Here is a 19,871-nt window from a genome sequence, read left to right on the forward strand (position 1 = left end):
GGGTGAGATTGAAAAGAAAAAGAAAAAAAAAAGAAGGCGCCCTCAGGTTATTTCTTGCTCAGGAGCTCAATGACAGGCAGGCGACTGCGCCCACCGTGGCCACGCCCTCCTCACCAGTGCGTCCGTCCGTCCATCCGTCCAAGGGGCTGTCCTCTCACTCCATCCTCTGCCATTGTCTCCCCCCCCCACCCCCTGGCCTGGTTCCAGGCCAGCCCATCACCTGGGCCGCCCCAGAGCCACTGGGCGGCTTCTGTCACCCTCCTCGGGGTCGGTCTGGGTCCTAGCCACCTCCTCCTTTTCGGGCAGTTTCCGCGGGATGTGAAACTTGCCCGTGGTCACGCGAGGGAAGGCTGTCCTCACGGGGACCAACGGCCTAGGGGTCTCGCAGCTGGTGAACCCCAATCTCAGCGCTGCCCTCCCTCGCGCCCCCTGCAGGAAGGCTGTGGAAACCCCAAGACCGCGAGGAAGGAAAGTCAGAGGAAGAAGGGCAGCTTTGCAGAGCCCAGGACGGCAGGGGCGGCTCCAGTGTTGCTCTTCGAGGATTCCGGAAACCCCGAGAGATTCTGAAACGCTGCAGGGAGATCCCGCCTGTTCCTATGCAAATGGCGCCGGGTCTCATTCTGATCACGGATAACCAAGTATTAACATTAGTGTGCCCTCCGCTTCCAGGAGAAAGCTGAACTTGGGGTATTTTTCACGAAATACTTTTAATGTATAGTTCTCGCTTTTCCACCGGAACAGCCTAACCGCCCACAGTCATGCGTTTGCCCCCCTCCATGTCCTTACCCAACACTCCCCACGATGTTGGACAGGGGAGCTGTGTCACTAGTTACCTGGGGATTTCTGAACGGGGTACGAATTCGTCCAGTTGCACGGGATTTCCTGGCTTCTCTGCATTGAAGTTAATCCACGTGTGTGTTTGCAGATGCTCTATCCCAGGGGTCCTCAAACTTTTTAAACAGGGGGCCAGTTCACTGTCCCTCAGACCGTTGGAGGGCCAGACTATAGTTTAAAAAAAAACTATGAACAAATTCCTATGCACACTGCACATATCTTATTTTGAAGTAAAAAAACAAAACGGGAACAAATACAATATTTGTATTTGCATGTGGCCCGCGGGCCGTAGTTTGAGGACCCCTGCTCTATCCACCCGCATCCACACGGGCAGAGGCAGACAGGAGGGAGGCCCAAGCCACGGGCACAGGGACAGCCCCCGAGAGCCCACTGGGTGTCCGGTGCTGAACACACACACCTCCGTCTCCATATACACAGCGTTTGTTCGGAAGGATGGGTTGGTTGGAAAATAGCCGTTTTCCTCAGAGAGAACCAAAAACATGCCGAGCGTGTTCTCCGGAGACGTTCCGTAAAGGTGAGATGTCCGAGGGCAGGGATAGCATTTTATTTTCTGCACCTTCTGATTCGCCAGGAGACAGTTAAATGGATCCATGAGCTATTTGTCAACCTCCAGTGGACTGCGGGCTCCTAACGGCTGATTTCCCCCTGAAGGCGTAGCTCTCCCTGCTCCGCTCAGGTGGGGCCGGCCCCCCAGAGGGGTGACAGCGGACCTCCCAGAGGGGTGACAGCGGCCTCCCAGAGGGGGACGGCGGGCCATGCGCTGAGCCCTGAGCCCTGAGCCCCGTGCTTCCTGCGACTCTCACTTCCTTTCTCCAGATTCATGGCTCCTGTCGTGTCTTCCTATTTTGTTTGGTATCACAGGTCTGAGTGTCTTGGGTGAGGAACCACGTTTTAATCCTTTAAGCGCCAACACCCCCAAGACCGTGAACTCACCGCCTCTTCAGGCCGAGCCCACGCCCCGGGGCGCTGTGCTTCCTGGGTGGTGCGCCCAGACGGGCGCCCAGGCACCTCCCAGGGCTGACCCCGTTCTCGCCCTGACCCTGCTGTGCCTGCAGCCCAGTGCCCCGGACGCACAGCCCAGCAGCACAGAGCCTTGGCAGAGAGGCCCGAAGGATGGACATTGCGAAGGGTGGCAGCTCGGGGCCCCAGGCCCACTGACCAGCTTCCCGCCCCGGTGGTGGTGGCAGTGCGGGGAGCTGGGAGGGCAGGCGGGCGCGGGGCAGAGCTGGAAGAGGAGGGAAGCTCAGGCAAGGCTGGGCGTGCTCGGCGGGACCTGTGGGGCCTGACTCCCAGGCGCAGGGACATTTACGGGGGGCTGGGGGGTTTGCAAGCTGGGCCCCCGTCTGAGGCTGCCCAACAGGAGCAATGGGCGCTCTCGGTCCAGACTGGTCTCCGAGCCCCCAGGCGCCCCCAGACGCACTTCCCACCCTCCAGTCTGCGATCCAAGTATCTTTTGCTTTTCTTTTTTAAAAAAATTATTATTATTGATTTCAGAGAAGGGAGAGGGAGAGAGAGAGAAACATCAATGACAAGAGAGAATCATTGACCGGCTGCCTCCTGCACGCTCCACACTGGGGATCGAGCCCACAACCCAGGCTTGTGCCCTGACCCGGAATCGAACCCTGCCTCCTGGTTCATAGGCCAGTGCTCAAGCACTGAGCCGCGCCAGTTGGGCATCCAGGTATCTTCTCCACCGGGTCAGTTCCCTCCTGAGCACCTGCTGGCAGCTCTCCGTCTCACGGGACTAGAGCAGGCTTGTCAGGGGCGTCGGGGCCTCAGATGCCTCTCTCACAGGCGGGGTGTGCAGCCCCCACCCCCATTCTGCCTTCTCCTCTTGGACACTCATCTTGATGGCCCCACCTGGGCGGCCTCCTCATCACCCCAAAATGTCTCAGCCGAGATGACCCCTGCCCAGAAAGACCCTACCCTCTTCACGAGGTCACGCCTCTCCCCTCACCCTGGTGCTGACCCCTCAGGGCAGCGATGGCTGCTTCGCTGTCAGCCCCTCTCCAGCCCCGGGGCTGTGGCTTTGCTATGGCTGTGCTCTGCACCCCCAGTGCTAGCTCAGTGCCTGGTACTCAGTCGGTGCTCTGTGCAGGTCTGATGATGAATCAATGAGCTGATGGATGAAGGAACGAAACGCCCTCATTAAACGCCCTCTGGGGACAGGCCACAGCCGCCATGGAATCACCATGGACACTCCCCCTCCTGACGGGAAAGGGGTTGGAGCCGTGAAGCTCACACATCAGCACAGGGAAGGCCCGCTCCATCGCGTGATCGTCTGGAACGACTGTTCCCGTGTTTGCCTGTGAATATTTATGAAGTTCCTGCTGTGTTTTGGGCGTTCTCACTGGACACTGGACACACTTCCTGGTAGGATGAAGGCGTGCCAAACCCTTGCCAAGGAGGAGCAAGCAACAGAAAACACGAAGCTCCAGCTTTCCCCACCAGCGACGTGTCCCTGGGCAGGTGATTTGACCTGTCGGAGCTCGAGGCTGCCTGTCCCTGGGGCTGGGGCGCCGTGTGGGTGCCTGGGGTGAGACGCACTGGGGCGGTGCGCTGGAAGGTCTGCTCGGTGGCCCTGACTCGGCAGAGCACACGCCGGGAAGCGCCGTGACCCCCAAACCGACAGCAGCGCCCCGCTCCCGCCTCCGCCCAGAGCCCTTGGGTGGGAAAGGGTTATGCGCGGCCCTGAGATTGCAGATTAGCGATGGAGGAGACGAAATCAAATCTGCGCTGTAATTGGCAGCACCGCTGTTCATGGGAAAAGCCCTCCCCACGTAGCCCGTCCGACTCTCGTGTCCAAACGCTCCTGGCCTGCAGATGCGTGTGATTCATACGTGCCCCGCTCCCCGCTCGTACTCCAACACCAAACGCTGCATTTTCACAGGAGGCCCAGGGACCCCCACAGCCAGGCCCCCGGCAGCATCGCATTCTTCCCGTCGGAATCGCGGGCTCCCCCCACGCTGGGGGGAGGGGGGAGCGGTGCCGGGGCAGCTGGCCCTGGACCGTGGCCAGGACATGCTGGCATCCCCGAGGCCATCTGGAGGCGGTGTCTCCGCGTTTGCAGAAACTGAAAGCGAGCATCGTGCCCGTTTCTGCTTTTGTTTCTTTGGCCACAGACACAGCACTGACACCCCTGGCTGCTCCTTGGACAGGGACCCGGCTGCACTGTTACCGAGCGTTCCGTCCAGGTCCTGGGCCCACATCACAGCAAAGCCATCGTGTCCCCGTTGATATTTCGCTGATTTGTAATAACAACAAAGAAACACACGTCTGTTCGTGACGAACCTGCGGGTCTTTGGAAGGAGCGGTGGGCAGGCTTGCAGGATTCACTCCATGTGCTGGCCTCAGTCTGCCCATCTGTGCAATGGGCGTGACCGTGCCTTCACACGTGCCTCGGGAGGTAGCCAGGGTGAATATCGCGAGATGATGTGTATGTCAAGACTTGGGAGGAAGAGCTGCCCCCGCCCCCGGTGTTCTTCCTTCTGCAGCGAGAATGGCGAGGGAGGGGGAAACGGGCAGGCGGTTGTACCACGCGGCCGCTGATACAACCAGCGCTCGCTTTCCCAGTCAGGGACTGTGCCAGGCGCTGGTCCAGTCTCCGATGAACCACGTGGGAGTGTGCCAGGCCAGAGCGGGTCTTGTGTTTGAAGATTCCCGGGCATCCGCCTGAGGGGCGTCTGGGCTCATCGTCTTGTCTTCGCTGCGGTGCTTGGGGCTGCATCACCACCTCTGTGGACCGAGGCTGGGAGCCGGGGCTCTCCTGTGGGGCTTCCGGAAGCCAGGAGGCAGGTGGGGTGGCCACGCAGAGGCGGCTGCCCGAGAACCTGCCCAGGGAGCCACCCGCAGCGGCCCTGCCTCGGGGCAGGGAGATCTCAGACTCTCCTCGGGCGCCTTCCCCGAATCTCAGCATGGAGCACAGTGACGGCAGCACGACCTGCTGGGCCGGTGGGGCCTCCGGGAGAGCCGGCCTGTGTGTGCCCGCGGCCCGCAGCCCCGGTCTCCACGGCCAGCAATGGGCTCGGCCCCTCCGCTCCTCTCCTCCCCTGTGCTCCCGTTTTTATTCCAGCCCCCCCCGCCCCAGCCCTTTCCCAGGCTGCCAGGTGTCCGTCAGCAGCGCTGAGCAGGGCCTGGCTTTTAGTCCTTTGCAGTTCGAGGGACACAGTCCTTCGTGCTCCTGGGTCCGAAGCTTTGGGGGGGGGGGTGGAGGGTGGAGGAGGGACAGGCGCTGAGCATGGGGAAGCCAGCCGGGCACCTGCATCGCCTCGGAGGGTCCCCTGGACCTGCCCCTGTGCGACGTGCCTGTGGGCGCAGCAGGACCGGCATTTGGGCTCGGGTGGGTGTCTGGGGGGGGCTGCCCCGTGCCTCGTGGGATGTCGAGCAGCACCCCTGGGCTCTGCCCACACCCCAGCTGTGACGCCCAAACTGCCCGCAGACATGCCCAGTGTCCCCTGGGGGGAGTCGCTGAGTGAGACCCCCACCTCCGCTCTCACTCCCCACCCCCCCGCCCCCGTCAGAACTGAAGAGGATGCCGCACCCCCGACACGAATAGAACGCGGAGTGCCGCCTGCGCTTGAACCATAAAACAATGACAGGCAGATGGATATAGGAGACCCTGGCTACACCTGCCCGGAGCTTTCAAACAGGAAGAGGAAGGTGGACCATCGGAAAGACGTGGTCAGGTAGGTACCGGGCACTCCACTCAGGGAGGCAGACAGAGCCCTGGGGGTAGACCATCCTCATTAGTTGTCATAGATAGACAAATAGATAATAGACAGGTGATAGATAGGTGGCTAGATGATAGGTGACAGATAGGTGATAGATAGGTAGGTAGATGATAGATAGATAGGTAGATGATAGGTAGACGATAAAGAGATGATAGATCTGCCTGTACTAGGTACAGTGGTCTCAAACAGAATGCAGGAGAAACATCTGTTAAAACCCCAAAACAAATGCCTTGAGCAAACTGCAGCTTCCCCTTCGACCCAGCCCCCCACCCCCTGGCCCTCCCTGCTCACACCGCCCCTCCCTGGGCGCTGCCGTGCCTGAGCCCGGGGAAGGCGCCTTTGCTGCATAAGGAGACTCAGTGGGCCACGCTCCACCCACAGGCCGGCCTCCCATTAACAGGCCGGAGTGTCCAGGGACCAGGGGTGGGAGGCAGGTAAGAGGGCTCTCCGGTCCGGACGCCCACACGTCCCTAATGACAGCCTTGGTCTCAGTGTAAAAGCAGGCATTACTCTAAGTTGCAAAATACACAGGAAATTCACTACCATCTTCTCTGGGAAAAGCGCAGCTTAAGTGGCTCCGAGCGGAAGGCCTGCTCCCCAGGAAGCAGAGCCCAGCGCCCGCGGCAGCGCAGGAGGCCGGCTCCGAGGAGGCCCGGGGGTCACTGGGTGACGGAGGGTCCCCAGCTCCCTGACACCCTCGCCGAGAAAGCTCAGTGACCTGAAACGGAATTCCTAAGTGGGTGCCCGCCCACCCCATATGGGCTCACAGAGGCCCGGCCCCGTGCTGGGACGCCGTCTCGGTGCTGAAGGAACCCGCGATCACCCCGTTCTCCACACCGACCCAGACGCTGAACAGAGCTCTGCTGAACTCGGGGCTCAGCTCTGGACCCACGAGGCACAGGCGCTGCCCGAAGCCGTGAATGCACGTTGACAAACACAAAAGCCTTGAGCAGTGATCTGCTCCCCATGGGCCAGCTCATGAAACTTGCCTATTTTTAAAAATATATTTTTATTGATTTCGGAGAGGAAGGGAGAGGGAGAGAGAGAGAGAGAGAGAAGCATCAAGGATGAGAATCACTGATCAGCTGCTTCCTGCACGCCCCCTACTGGGGATTGATCCTGCTACCCAGGCACGTGCCCTTGACCGGAATCAAACCCGGGACCCTTCAGTCTGTAGGCCGATGCTCTATCTACTGAGCCAAACCGGCCAGGGCAAAACCTGCGAATTGGAAAGTATTCACAGGCCGCTCATTAAGGCCGTGCTGCTCACTCACTAGCTTCTGTTAATTGCTTTCTTTGGGCTTCAGACGGGATGATGTTATTAGCGTGGATTCCGTCCTCAAAGACACTCGGCTCCAAAGTCATCTCAGTGGAGACACACACACACACGCACCCCACCGGCGAGACGCCCGGCAGCTCCTTCACCAACACGCAGCCCCTCCTCGCGGCCGGCCCATGGCGCACAGACACCCCCTCAGGGCACTGAGCTTGCTCACGATCATCAGCAGAAAAAAACAGCCCCCAGACAGGTCACCATCTCTCTTTTCAACAAGTCATTTTTCTTTAAAAATATGAAAAAAGAAACACAGAATACGTTCTTCCATGAGCAGCCTTCTCCGCCCTGGCCGGCCCTCGCCAAGCGGCTCGGAAAGGCCATACAGCGCTGATTTATGGAAGCCGGGCAGCCTGCGGCCGCTGGCCGGATCTCTGTTTATGTCTGTGATGCTCGCTCGCTGCCGAAACAGGAAGCTCTGAAATCACTCAGCCCTCGTTTCTCTCCGAGGCGCTCTCTGACCGATAGTCTCCGTCCCCGGCCATCGCCAGCCCGAGGGCAAGGGAGGGGTGGCGGGTGGGTGGGGAGAAGTCCAGCTTCTGCCCACGGACCCGCAAACATTGTTCACCCCCATAACCTCAATTCCAAAAAGCCGTCTGACAGCCTCGGCCATCCCGACACCCCATAAAGTCAGCGAGGAACATGACGGGAGCGTGCGGCAGGGCGCCAGGCCCCAGCAGGCTGCCAGCTACCCGCTCCCGCCCCTGCCAGGGCCTTCGGGGGCAGGGGCGCTCCTGGAGGGGGGCAGGGGTGGAGCCAACCGACGTTAAGAAAGTGTTGTTACTGTTTTATTGGGAGAAACCTGATCTGAGAGATGAACGCCATCTCGGAGCTCAGCCTTCGACCTGCGGCTGCCTGAGGTGCACGTACCTCAGGTGGGCCTTTCCATCCGTATCTGCCCACACTGACGTCCCAAAACAGGCGTCGGGGTCTGCATAGTATTGTAAAGGGCACATCAATCACAGCCAAAAAAAGGGGGGGGATAGGAGAGCTGATTTTAATACAGCTCATGCCTGGTCCTGGACTGCAGGGGGAGCTGACCGCCAGCTCCCATCTCCGGCACCACCCTCGCCGCCATCAGGGCTGCCCCGCTGCCGGAGTCCGTCCATGTGGAGCAGAGAATGACTCCGGTCCCGCGAGGCCACCGGGATTCGGGCCGTTTCTCAGCAACAAGCGCTCCGTGAAGAGAGGCTCTGTCCGCCCGGAACCCCTGTGCTAGCACCTCTTCCTTCCACCACAGCCTCTGCCTCACCTGACAGGCAGCCCCCCCCGCTGCCGGCACCGTCCCCCCAATCCTGTGAAACAACCTCCGAGTCAGAAACATCCCCCAAATATGCAAAAGCCCCCGACGACGGTGCGGGTAAATGTTAAGCCTGGGAAGACGTCCCCAGTAAGAACGCGACGAAGGAACCTCGTGTTATAAGGGCGCCAGGAGAGGGGACTGTTTTGAAAGTGGGGGAGATGAAGGTGGCCAGGGAGGTCAGCACACCCCCAGACCCGCCCGGAAGCCCGTCCCCGGGGCCAGGCACGCGGCCTCGCCGGGCAGCTGTGCACCCACTGGGCGACTCTGAGGCCGGGCCGGAGCTGTGCGAGGGGCGCCCTCCCCGTGGCAGGATGGGCCCTTTTCCTGCGCGAGGGGCCACGGCAGGCACACTGAGAGCTCAGGGTCTGCAGCTCGGCCTGAGGGGACCCGCTCTCCTACCCGCACACCGGCCTGGCCACATGCAGACAGCGGCCCGACAGCACGGATGCCAGGGGGCTGCGTCTCTCTCGTTCACTGACGGGTGCGCCTCCAGTTGTCTACAGCGCGCAGCACAGAACGGGGCTGGCCCCCCACAGCCAAGGTGAAGGTCTGAATCCGCAGGTTCTTGGCTTGGGGGGCCCATGGGTCCCCGGAAGCTCCGGCATTAGCTCCGGCGGCCCCAGAAACCGACTTTGCACAGGACGCCTTGGGAGAAGGCCTCCAGGGGACTAAAGTTCCCGACAGATGAGAAGTCGCATCCTTAGGAAGGTAGGAGGATCTGCGCGGACCCTCTTCCCTGTGTACGTGTGGCTGAAGGCACGGCCTGGGAGACCTCCTGCTTGGTTCTAAGTGAGTGAACCAAAGCCGGGTCCCCGAGTGAGGGGTGCAGGCCTGGCCGGGCCGGAAGCGTTCCTGGATCTCCCGGCCAAACCGTCTGCTGTGTCTGTCGCTGCAGCCACGATGCCCTCGCTTTCACCTGAAGACGCCCGTAGCTCCTGCCTCCACTGCTGGTGTAAACTGCTAATCGGCTCGGCCGTCGGGAGTCCTTTCGACTCCGAATGCCCATTTTCTGGGGGCAGGGGGCGTCCCCGGGCGAGCGGGTGAGTGTGAGCGCTCTGAGCAGCCACCTCTCAGCTCCTGGAGCTCCTGCCTCCTCTTCCTTCGCCAGGGAACCATCCCCCTCCATGGGGCCGCCGTGTGAGAGGCAGGAAACGCCAAGGCCGCATACACCGGAGCAAGATGTGCGACTGACACGGAGCACCAGGAGGGGCGGCAGGGAAGGAGGAAGGTTGGGGCGCCGAAGCCCTCGCCATGGACGTTAGGGGACAGTGTAGTCAGCAAGGCCGTGAGAGCCGGACCGGCAGGTTCTCCCGGTTGCAGGCTGAACTTGAGGTTAGAGCTGCGAACCTGGACCTCCGCCAGCGCCCAGACAGATCAGTTTTGCAGAACAGAAAAAAAGCACAAAAAAAAACACAAAAACCCCTCCGTGTTCGGCCTCTGGCAGCTTTTCTGAGGCTCCACAAGCTCCCCGGACGGCAGCCGGTGACGAGAAGGGAGTTCCTCGTTCTCCCCTCACTGGGAGCGGAGCCCCAGGCCCCGTGGAGATGCCGGACGGTGCCTGGGGACAGAGTGTGAAACTGCAGGGAAATGTTTGGATGAGCCAACAGCCCGGGCCTCCTTGGCCCCTGTGGGGTGTGTCGATGCCAACGACATGTTTATAGGCACATTTTGAAAAACAGAAAAATCATCTTAAGATCACTTACAAAAAATAAACCTAATGAAACTTTTAAAGGGCACGGCTCCCTGTGGAAGATTGAGGCTAATTGTTCAAATGAGAGAGAATCATCTGCTCTCTTCATAATGGGAAGCAAATTACAAAAAAAAAAAAAAATATCTGGCGGACGTCGAGTCGACACTCACACTTGAAAGAATAAAATCGAGCTGTGTTTTACGACTGTGGAGAGAAATTCTGGGACACACAGGGCCTTCTGACAGCTCAATTTTGTCTGGTAGCACTGACCAAAAAAAAAAAAAAAATTACTCAAGCCCAACAACACAGGGTAACCTTAACTGGGCCAGACGTTCAATTAGGGCTCCTGTGGTTTGGATGCCTGACTATCGCTCATGGGAAGCAGACACCGTGCAACACAGACCCTGCCCACTCACGGCGCTTCAGTTCACTGTCTCATTCCAGGTGACCAGAGACAGCCCAGCCTGGGTTGTAGCGACGCTACTCCGGCTTTTATGCAAACTCAAGGGCACACTGGCATGGCCCGGGCAGCCAAGTGCAAACAATCCACGCCTTGGGGAAACAGCTCCCTGCTCCCCAGGTAAACACCAGCACCTATTAGTCACCCACTCCAACCAGAAATGGCCAACGAGACGGGAGACCAGCCCCCAACGCCAGAAAAGGAAGCAGGCTGCTCTCCAACCCTCATTCTTTCTCCTCCACCCACTGACTGTGCGTGGCCGCAAAGCCACCACAGAGCTTCTTGTGGAAAAATGTCGCTGGCGTTGGCCACTGAATCGTTTCCACGACTTTTTATCCCCCAAACCTGACACACAAGAGCCACACAGAGGCACACGATGCTAATATCACTTTCTCCGGAAAGGCCACCAAAGGTTACCCAGCTACGAAGTCCTGAGAGTGGAAATCCACAGGCACAGAACGGAGATGGCTAGAGCCGGGCTGGTAGGCACGGACCGGGAGGTGGGGCCTTGGTTTTTATTGGCTTCGCACCCACTCTGCCAGCTACTCATCCAAAGCCTTCAAGATGTTTTCTAAACACACATCTCTGAATCATAATGTGAGTTCCATTTACTGAGAGGCGGGGACTTTTACTAGAACAAGTGAACCCATTTAATGGCTTATGCTTGTATACCTGATAGCATCCCTCATGCTTCCAATCAGTGGATATAATTTTCTTTGCATTGTCCTATTATTAACATAGTTAGGGCGATGAACATAGACTTTCAATCATGTTATGTTTTTTTAAATTACCCTCACTATGATTCTATTTTGAAAACAATAGCCAAACACCCCTCCCTTCACCATCTTCCCTTCTCCAACTAATCAAAACCCCTAAGAACACAGATTTCCTTAGATTTTTGAATGCCTTCATAAAGAGTAATGATGACTCTTGTTTAAATGTCCAATGGTTGGACCTTTACTTTTTTAGCACAACAATCATCGGCTGTTGTTTGGGTGCTTACCGTGTCTTTTTACTATACTCAAAATGATATTTTTTTCTATTATAAAAATTATATTTTCAAAACAAATGATCCCGCCTCTTTCAATTAAACTTCTAGTGCTTACTGCTATTTATAAGTGTGACATGGGTTCTTAGAATACAGAGAAAACACAATATTTGAAAGTAATTTGAAAGCAGAAGAGCCAACAGTCACTCCTCTTTTTGCTCTCATACTTCGATAACGGGCAACAAATAATAACACCACACACAGAACTGCCCTGACCCAACGGTTCTCCTGGATCATCCAGTCTTTCCTATTGTCAGTCCCGGACATGTGAGCTGGGCCAAACCCTTCAAGCGATAGCAAGGCACCCACATTCCATGTACTAGGAAGTCATATTCTGTCAAGCTTACCAACCGCCATTTCTTCACATTTTACCATAAAAGGGTAAGCTTACTTGAAGCCGCATTTCAATAATCATGCACGACCCCTCCCTTAAAATTATTAGACGTGGTCACTTGAAACCCTGTCACCTGCCACAGGGAGCACACGGATCCCAAGTTAAGGGCTCCCATTATAGAGATTTCTGATACTTATCAAAGACAGAACCCCCGTTGAATAATCCTAGTTTTATATTTTTACACTTTCATAAAGAACTGAGGGGTTTCCTTGAAATCCAAAATTCATGTTTTACATGCTGCCGATCAGAAAGCAATAATGTAAAACTAGATTCTGTTAAAAATGTTAAATTCTAAATTAATATTTTTAAAGGCTCGATGCAGCAATAATAACAAGAAAGACTGTGTTTCTAGGGATCCCACCACAGAAATTTCTAGAGGTTTTGAAATTTGGGTCGGTTGCCATGTAAACAGTTTGTGATTCAAGTTCAGCTACCTACCTCTTCCACTCCGGCCGACAAACCTGAGGTCATTGAATCTCGCGACTTGGTTCTTCATGGCCGCGGTGGCGTTTCTCAGTTCGGCTGAGTAGTTCTCGTCATTGCCGGCCATCACGGTGACCAGCGTCCCGTCCGGAACGTCCCCGAGAGCCACCACCTACACACCAGTCAAGGGGCAAATGCAAACATCAGGCGTGTCCTAAACTGTGGTGTCATTTACGGAACAACTGCAAAAATAAATGCATATTAAGTGACCCTTGCTAGTTTGCACACGAATAGCAATCCTAAATTAAGCAAAACGACAGAAAAGCTAGTAACGGGAAGCTCTGCTTTTAAACCCATTACGCATGGCTAAATATAAATCTCCAAATCCTAAGAAAGTGGTGTAGGGTCACGGCGCTCGGCTGGGGCGAGACTACCTACAGCAAGGGCCTGGCCAAGCCATGCCTTCTCCTGAACACTCAACGCTCTCCACTCTCCAAGTCTGAACACCAGAAGGTCTTGTTTCTGGAAGTTTACAACCTAACCCATCTTCCTTCCACTTGTCCAGGCCTCCACTGGCCGGCCTACGTGGGCCAACTTGACTTGTAGTGTCTAAACTCATTTCCCTAAAATTAAATCTGACCCTTAGAACCGAGAGCTGAGGATTCCCGAGTGACCGAAGCTGCCCCCTGCAGTGCACCTTTGAAACCCCTGCTCACGTCTACACTCCTGATTTCCACGAGCAGCGAGCTGGGGCACGCCAGGTCGACCCCTGAGACGTGCCCTTTGCTATGGCTGAGACCAAACCTCAGGCCTCCGAGGGGAGGCCCGCTGTCCGGCGCCCCTGTGACCTCAGGAGGGGGCCGGTCCGGTCTCAGGTGTGCGCCTTGAGTCCCCGAGGCGGGCTCACTTCGCCCTCACAGGTGCCTGAGGGTCCTTCCCCGGCGGACCCTGAGGATGGATTTCCTATCAGGGCTACTGAAGAAAGCTGGCAGACACATCGTGCTGATGCTCAGGTAACAAGAAAGCGGTCATTTCAAAATGGCCCAAGGAGGCAGCAGGAAGGGGCCCGCAGAGGAGTGTCCATGTCTGGGTCATCGCTTGACCCTCTGGACACAGTCTTGCTGGCCTGGACCTGTACCAGCAGCTGCATTGCCACTGTTGCTGTTTCTCCAAGTGACCTCAGAGTTTCACACCCAAAGGCCCGAGTTTTCCTTGTTCCTGCCATTTCTGGTCTCTCCCCTGGCTCTCTCTCTCTCTCTCTCTCTCTCTCTCTCTCTCTCTTTCTTCCCCTCGGTAGTGGAATCTGTGGCGTTGGTCCCAGTTACAGACACAGTTTGGCTGTTTTTGTTTTCCAGTCCTGGCAGCCGAGCATTCGGTAGTGCCCGCCTCTCCTGTTCCCACCTCCCGGTTTCCCCTGAGAACTGCTGGGTCACTTTGGCTGACACCTACACGTGCAGCCTCCTGTCCCGTCTGTAAAGAAGGCGCCATCGGCTCGCCCGCCCGACAGCAAAGCCACGTTTCTCAAAGTCCCGTCTCCATGGCCTGCTCAGTCGTCATACTCCCCGGGGTCCGCTAGTGTTCTCATTCCCCAAGATGCCCCAGCTCTCGGGTTCTTGGGAGCAGGATGGAGAATGGACCCCGTGCTGGGCGGGGCGGGGGACCCCGAGCAGCGGCCCTCACTCGGGAGGTGGGCACCTCCTCACCTACTCATCCCACTCGCACAGTCACCTGAGGTCTGGCTCCTTATCTTTCTTTCCCATCCTTTCCGTGCAATTGGTGGCCATGTTTCCTATACAGGAGGTTTAAACACACAGCTATTTGCTCCCCAGGCACCCTCTAATTAGGCATTTAGTTCCCATTATAAGTGTGTGTGTTGCCGTTTAATTAAGAGCAATAATATGACAACTCCCTTTTGTTTCAAAAAAACATCATTGAAATCAATCTCCCCGATCGGTTATTTAGTTCTTGCTGCTATTTTTTTCGATGCCCACGAAATGTGCTTGCTTTGCTCTTCTCTTAAAAATTTCAGGCTCTTAAACATGGTTCCACTTTTTTTTCTTTCTCGCTGTTTTCAGTTCCCTGTGTGAAATTAGCTCGGGGTGTCGACATGTCTCCCTGAACACACATTTTCACTTTCTCATCCCCCTCTCCCTGTGGTGACCCGGCTTCTCGATTTTAATGCAACATTCAGGGAGCACATGGGGGCGGGATCCACCACATGGCTTTCCAGCCCGAGCCACTCATGCTGGGGGCAGGCTCCGTGAAGAGGGGGAGATAAACAACTGCTTTCCAACTCCCCAAACCTCCTGCAAGCCTCCCGCCTGCTCCCCACACAGTGCTCCGGCCTAGGCCTCGCTCACCGTCCACACCGCCTGCCCTCGCAGTAACTGCCTGGCTTCAGGAGGCGGCGCCAAGTAGAACAAACACAGCCATGGGACCATGGCGGCCAACTAAGGAAAGATGGTGGAGGTTGGGATTGGAGACAAAAAAATGAAGAGTTTAACTCCTACCGCTCTGGTTTAAAAAAAAATGCAGCAGGAATCAAAGAGAATTGGGGGCTCCAAGATCACTGACGTGGCCTTTTATTGATCTTGGAGGGATGTGTTTTTTCATGTGGGAAAGGAAGAGCATATTAAATCCAGGAAAATCATATTCATTTAGATAATGTACAGCATCTAATGATCAACAAACGCCCTTAGACTAGGTAGATTGTTTGTTCAATTTAAAACTAACAAGCCTGATAGTTTGAAAGATTTTATCATTGATAAGCAAATATAGAGGGAATATTAAAAAAAAAATCTAACTTTAAACAGAAAACAAAGCGATGGGAATGGAAAGCGATACACAATAGACGAGGAAACACAAACATTTTCATTCTAGCGCAGACCAAACAGGCAAGAAGGGACTTGTCGGCCAAAGGGTATCTCATATTTTGTTTTACTTCTCTGCTTTGAAAGTATCAGGAAGTTGGGCAAAATATCCACCCTTTACACAGCGACCTACCCACACTGCTCCTGGCCCGGCTGCTCGCAGCTCGAACTGGCATGGAAACCCGCTCTAATTAGGCTGAACTTGCAGTTACAACTCATTTATTTCAAAGCCCTCATTTCCTAGCGTTTCAGAGAAGGCTCTGAAGTGGAACCTGCAATCCAGCCGCGATGACATCTCCTGCCAAGCTCAGGACGGCGGTCGCACCCACGGAGGCATGACCAGTTTCTTTCTTATGGAAAGAATATTCCACCAGCACCAAGGCCTCTGAGCTCGCGGAAGGCGTGTCTGTGCTGCGCCTTCGGACTAAACAGACTGTAATGTTACCCTCGTACAAAGCATGCCCGGCGCCTCCCCGACAGCTCCCCAGGCTGCCCCTGTACAGAAGGGGTGACTAGCAGAGGCAAGGTTTTCTCAATAGTCCACTACCCCTCTCTCGGACCCTAAACAAGGGAGGGGCTCCGTGGGGGCAGGGGGGCACATGATGGGGTCCCGGGTAAGCAACTGGGATGATTTTCATCTATTTTAAGGGAAATCCATCATTCTAATCTCCCTTTAGTTTCAAAGATTAAAGCCGAGGGCTTCAGAAGACTCTGGAAGAATGGCTTAGCCGCTCTTTTCATCGATATCACCAGGCTTGCTCACCGGTTCACATTTCCCCCCCTTATTACAGGGAACAGCGTAATGCTTTCCTGATTAACTTCTTAGAGGGATTGTCTGAGGCTTACTTACAGCCCAAATTGTACAGGAATGATTTCTGGGGAAGCGGCCTGGGAGGTGGTGGGTGGGTGGTGCGGATGGAGCCCGGGACCCTGCACACGGGCGCCCTGGCCTGTGGGCTGAGCTGCCTTTCACCCCCGCCCCCCGCACTGCTCCCTCCGGAGAGCCTCTGGCTCCTCCAGCTCCAGGCTGAGCAGGTTCCCGCAGGAAGGGTCCTGGCTTCATCCAGGGGCCCCACTTCTCTGCTGTCCTTTCCCCCAAGTGCTCTCAGGACGCAGGGGGGCTCGTTCCCAGAGCTCCGTACCTCGATCTTGTAGCCGCCCACCCACCCTCACTCAGTACAGCAACTTGGATTAAAAAAGAGCAGTCAAAAGTCATTTTCCAAAGGAAACCTCTGTGGTGAGTAAGGTTTCTGCTAAACAAACAAACAAACAAACAAACACACAAACACAAAAAACACCTCCCCCCCAAGCTCATGAAGCAATCTATCTGATTTTTTCCTTCGTTCAGAAGGAAAGGACTACATCCGCGTGGTGGCTTGAGAAACGACAGGCTCCAAGTCCCGCAGAGTCTCTAGTCATCACCTAGTTCTGGGCGTGGGGTCCTGGCCGAGCAGGGAGATTCAGAAGCGACCCTGACTCACCCCGAGGGAAGCAGGGACCCCTGCGTGTGGGGCGCCGGGGGAGTGCCCAGGCTGCTCGCTGGCCTGGCTGCTCGCTCCCTCTTATCCGAGGGAGACCCAGGGCCCGGGACTCCAGGGCCCTCTCACAAGGGGACTTGGTCCTCTCTGGGAGGAGGCTCCGGATGGGAAGGGATTAGGCGATTTTACATGGGAATGGGTTTCTGAGCAAATCCAGATAAAGGGAGGTGGGGTGGGGAAGAGGCCAGGCTGCCCACACCCCTCGGAAACGCTCTCCTTCAGGAGACAGAGGGCAGGAGGCCACGCTAGAGGCAGAGCCAACAGCACATTCTGTTTTGCTTTAGAATCAGAATCGAAGTCTGGAAGGTGCATAAAGCTTAAAAATAGAGAACTCCGACAGCACTTTGCAAAAGAGTGAACACTCTGCCTTGTAACTAGATCAAGATCCCACGGAGCCCTGGGACCGTGGAAAGCTGACAGTAAATTGATCTCCCCTTAAAGGGGACAATAATTTAATCAGATTTAAAAAAAAAAGAGTAGCTGCTCTTTACAGCTTTTTTTTCTTTTTTTTTTTCACCTGCCTGCCTTCGCCCTTAAAATGAACAGGAAGTGATTGGACTGATTGCACTAAAAAGCTGACCCTGCGTAGACCCACCCAGGACCGAAGAACAGAATCCCCAAGGCCGAAATTACATTCCGGCGGCCGCTGCCAGAGCGGTGGAGTGGTTGTTTAAAAACTCCGGGGTTGTTTATATGTCCCCACCGAAGGCCAAGGTTTTTAAAAGCAGCTCAAAGCAAGGGCACCATCTGGGGCTGGGGCCGCTCAGCTGAAGTCGCCTGGTCCGCAAACAGGAAGGCGGGCGGATTAGACCCTGATTCCCAAACGCAGCCTGACTGCCTTCCGCTGCCCCGGGCTGGGCTTAAGCTAGGTGAGCCCTCGAGATAACGCTGCCCGGCCGGTTCCAGGAAAAGAAACTGGATTCGCTCCTTGAGGCTTCTGGCAGGAGCAGGCTGGAGGCTTGCAAAAACTTCAAAAACTTTCGCAAACTTAACTGCCCGCCGGTGGACTTCGGACGTGCTAATTGCTACAGGGATGTTCGAGGGGGTGGGGAGCCCTGACAGTTCTCGGGGTCAGCGTGTCTTCAGGCACCCAAGGTCTGAAAGCATCCCATTCCCCCTGCTCCATGGAGAACAGGCAGGAGGGTTTGGGGGTTAAGCCGGCGGCGGGGAGGGGAGCCTGGGAGCAACCAGCCTCGCCCCGGCCACCGCCGCTGGCGGTGGGTTCTGACTTTTGCTACTTCGTATCAAAGCTAAAGACCCGCTAGGGAGGTCCCGACCGCCCTCCGGGGAAGGTCTGGGGGCTTCTGATTTTTGCAGCCCTCCCCAGAGGCAGCCCGGGTGGGCCGAGGCGGGTCCCTGGGAGGGTCGCCACGGCAACGCAGCATCCCCCGGCTCCCGTGCTTGGGGGATGGACTAGGGGCCGGACGCAACCGCCTGGCTGCTGGCCTCCAGGTCGCCTCAGCCTCGGCCTCTGCCGGCCTCCGCCCGCCCGCCTGCCCGTGCTCCCGCCACCCGCTCCAGGCCGCATACCTTGAAAGCGATGGGCAGGGTCTTGTTGCAGCGCCAGTGCGTGGGCAGCACGGAGCAGAGGAAGTTGGGGCTGTCGGTGCGCACCAGCTCGCCCGGGTGGTCGGCCAGCACCTCCACCATGCTGCGGTCGCCGCTCCTCAGCTTGCCGGCCAGGGCGGCGCCGGCGTCCGGGGCGCCCAGTGGCAGCGCCTCGCTCATCTTGCCCGGGCTCAGCGCGGTGGACGGCGGCGTGAAGCGGCGGCTCGTGCTGGCATCTACGGGGATACGCATCACAACAAGCCGATTGAGTTAGGACCCTGCAAACAGCTCCTAGCAGAGGGCGGCGGGGGCGCGGATCTTCAGCCAGCAGCTCCCCGGAGACCAACATACAAGTTCAGGGGCCTGGACTGCCGCAGGGGCGGGGGGCGGGGGCTGACTTAAGTGACTAACTGTCCAGGAGGGGCAAGTTCTGGGTTTGCCGCCGGGCCTCAGACCCGGGCGGGCAGGGCTCCCAGCATCCGGCCGCTGAGCGCTTTAAAAGTGGGCGACCAGAATCCAAAGCCAAATGCCAAGGGGGACTGGACGGTCTTCGTCCGAGTCTTGCTTTGAGAATTTCAGCTCAGTCTTTGGCTGTCACAAAAGTTTCGGGGTGCAAAATCCCCATACACTCCCCTACAACATGTCTGCGGAGAGAGAAAGGACCGGCAACCGCACAGTGTGGAAGTTCCAGTAGTTAACCGCCTGTCAGTTTTCCCAGGTGAGTTTTGTCTAACGTCCCAACACAACAGAAAATACAGGGTCGTCTTCCATAAACATCGCCGCTTTTATCAGGCAAAACTGGCCTCGGTCCTCCAACGCACGAGCCGCGACTTCCGAAGGTCGCGCTACTAATGTATGTGCATATATACACACACACATATAAATATATATACATATGCTCTACTTCATAAAATATTTACAAGACAATCTGTAGAGAATTTAAACACAACAGAAATCCATTAATGTCCGCTGCTTTTTTTTTTTAAGTAGCCTTGAAAATCAGCTTCAGTAGTTGGAGAAGGGCCGGGTGGAAATACTTGTCATGGTCTCTCAATAAGTTCTGGCAGAATGCTCAGTTCCAAAAATTCAGCTTTTCAAAGAAAAGCTGATCTTAAAAAAGAAAAAAGTCCACGTTGATGACACACAGGGAAACAGCTCTCCACATCTGAGAACTCGGGTTTGGGGATGTTGGTTAAGTTTGTGGCTGATCCCGTGGTTTGGTGGGAGTCGAACAGCGGCGGAGTCACACGCACGCAGACATGCACTCCCGGAGCCAGCCGCTGTCTGCCGGGCTCGGTGAGTCAGCCCCGGCGGGAGGCGGCAGCGAGCGGATCTTCCTCCAGGGCCTCCCCAGCGCCGGCCTGCGAACTGCCGGGCCCCGCGGTACCCACAACCACCGTGTAACCGCAGCAGGTGGAGCGGGCCTCCGGAGGAGGGGGCGCCGCAGCGCAGATCGACACGGACGTGGGGGGGCCGCTCGAGTTACCCACGCACACACTCCCACGCACACTGCCACGCACAGGCAACTTCGCGGCTCGCCTCGCGACACAGCGCACTTTCCTCCTGCAGTGTCAAAGGGAAACACCGGGAAAGTTCCACAGCCAGGAAAGAAGTGAACCATCCAGCCAGAAACCAGGTTCATTTCAAAGTAAAACGAAAGGAAAAAAAAAAAAATCGAA

The 19,871-nt window shown here is 56.4% G+C and overlaps 1 protein-coding gene across 1 annotated transcript in view; it reads right to left on the reverse strand.

Moving 5' to 3' along the window:
* Positions 1 to 19,812, reverse strand: part of RUNX1 (runt related transcription factor 1) — a 67,560-nt gene extending 47,748 nt beyond the window's left edge. The window contains exons 1-2 of the mRNA XM_014448331.2: positions 18,175 to 19,812; positions 12,252 to 12,408 (exon numbers count right to left, since the gene is read on the reverse strand). Coding sequence (XP_014303817.2) covers positions 12,252 to 12,408; positions 18,175 to 18,444 — 427 coding nt within the window. The 5' untranslated portion in view covers positions 18,445 to 19,812. The remainder of the gene's footprint in view (positions 1 to 12,251; positions 12,409 to 18,174) is intronic.
* Positions 19,813 to 19,871: the final 59 nt, after the last annotated feature.

This window comes from Myotis lucifugus, unplaced genomic scaffold (assembly GCF_000147115.1).
Source record: "Myotis lucifugus unplaced genomic scaffold, Myoluc2.0 scaffold_806, whole genome shotgun sequence".
NCBI lineage: Eukaryota > Metazoa > Chordata > Mammalia > Chiroptera > Vespertilionidae > Myotis > Myotis lucifugus.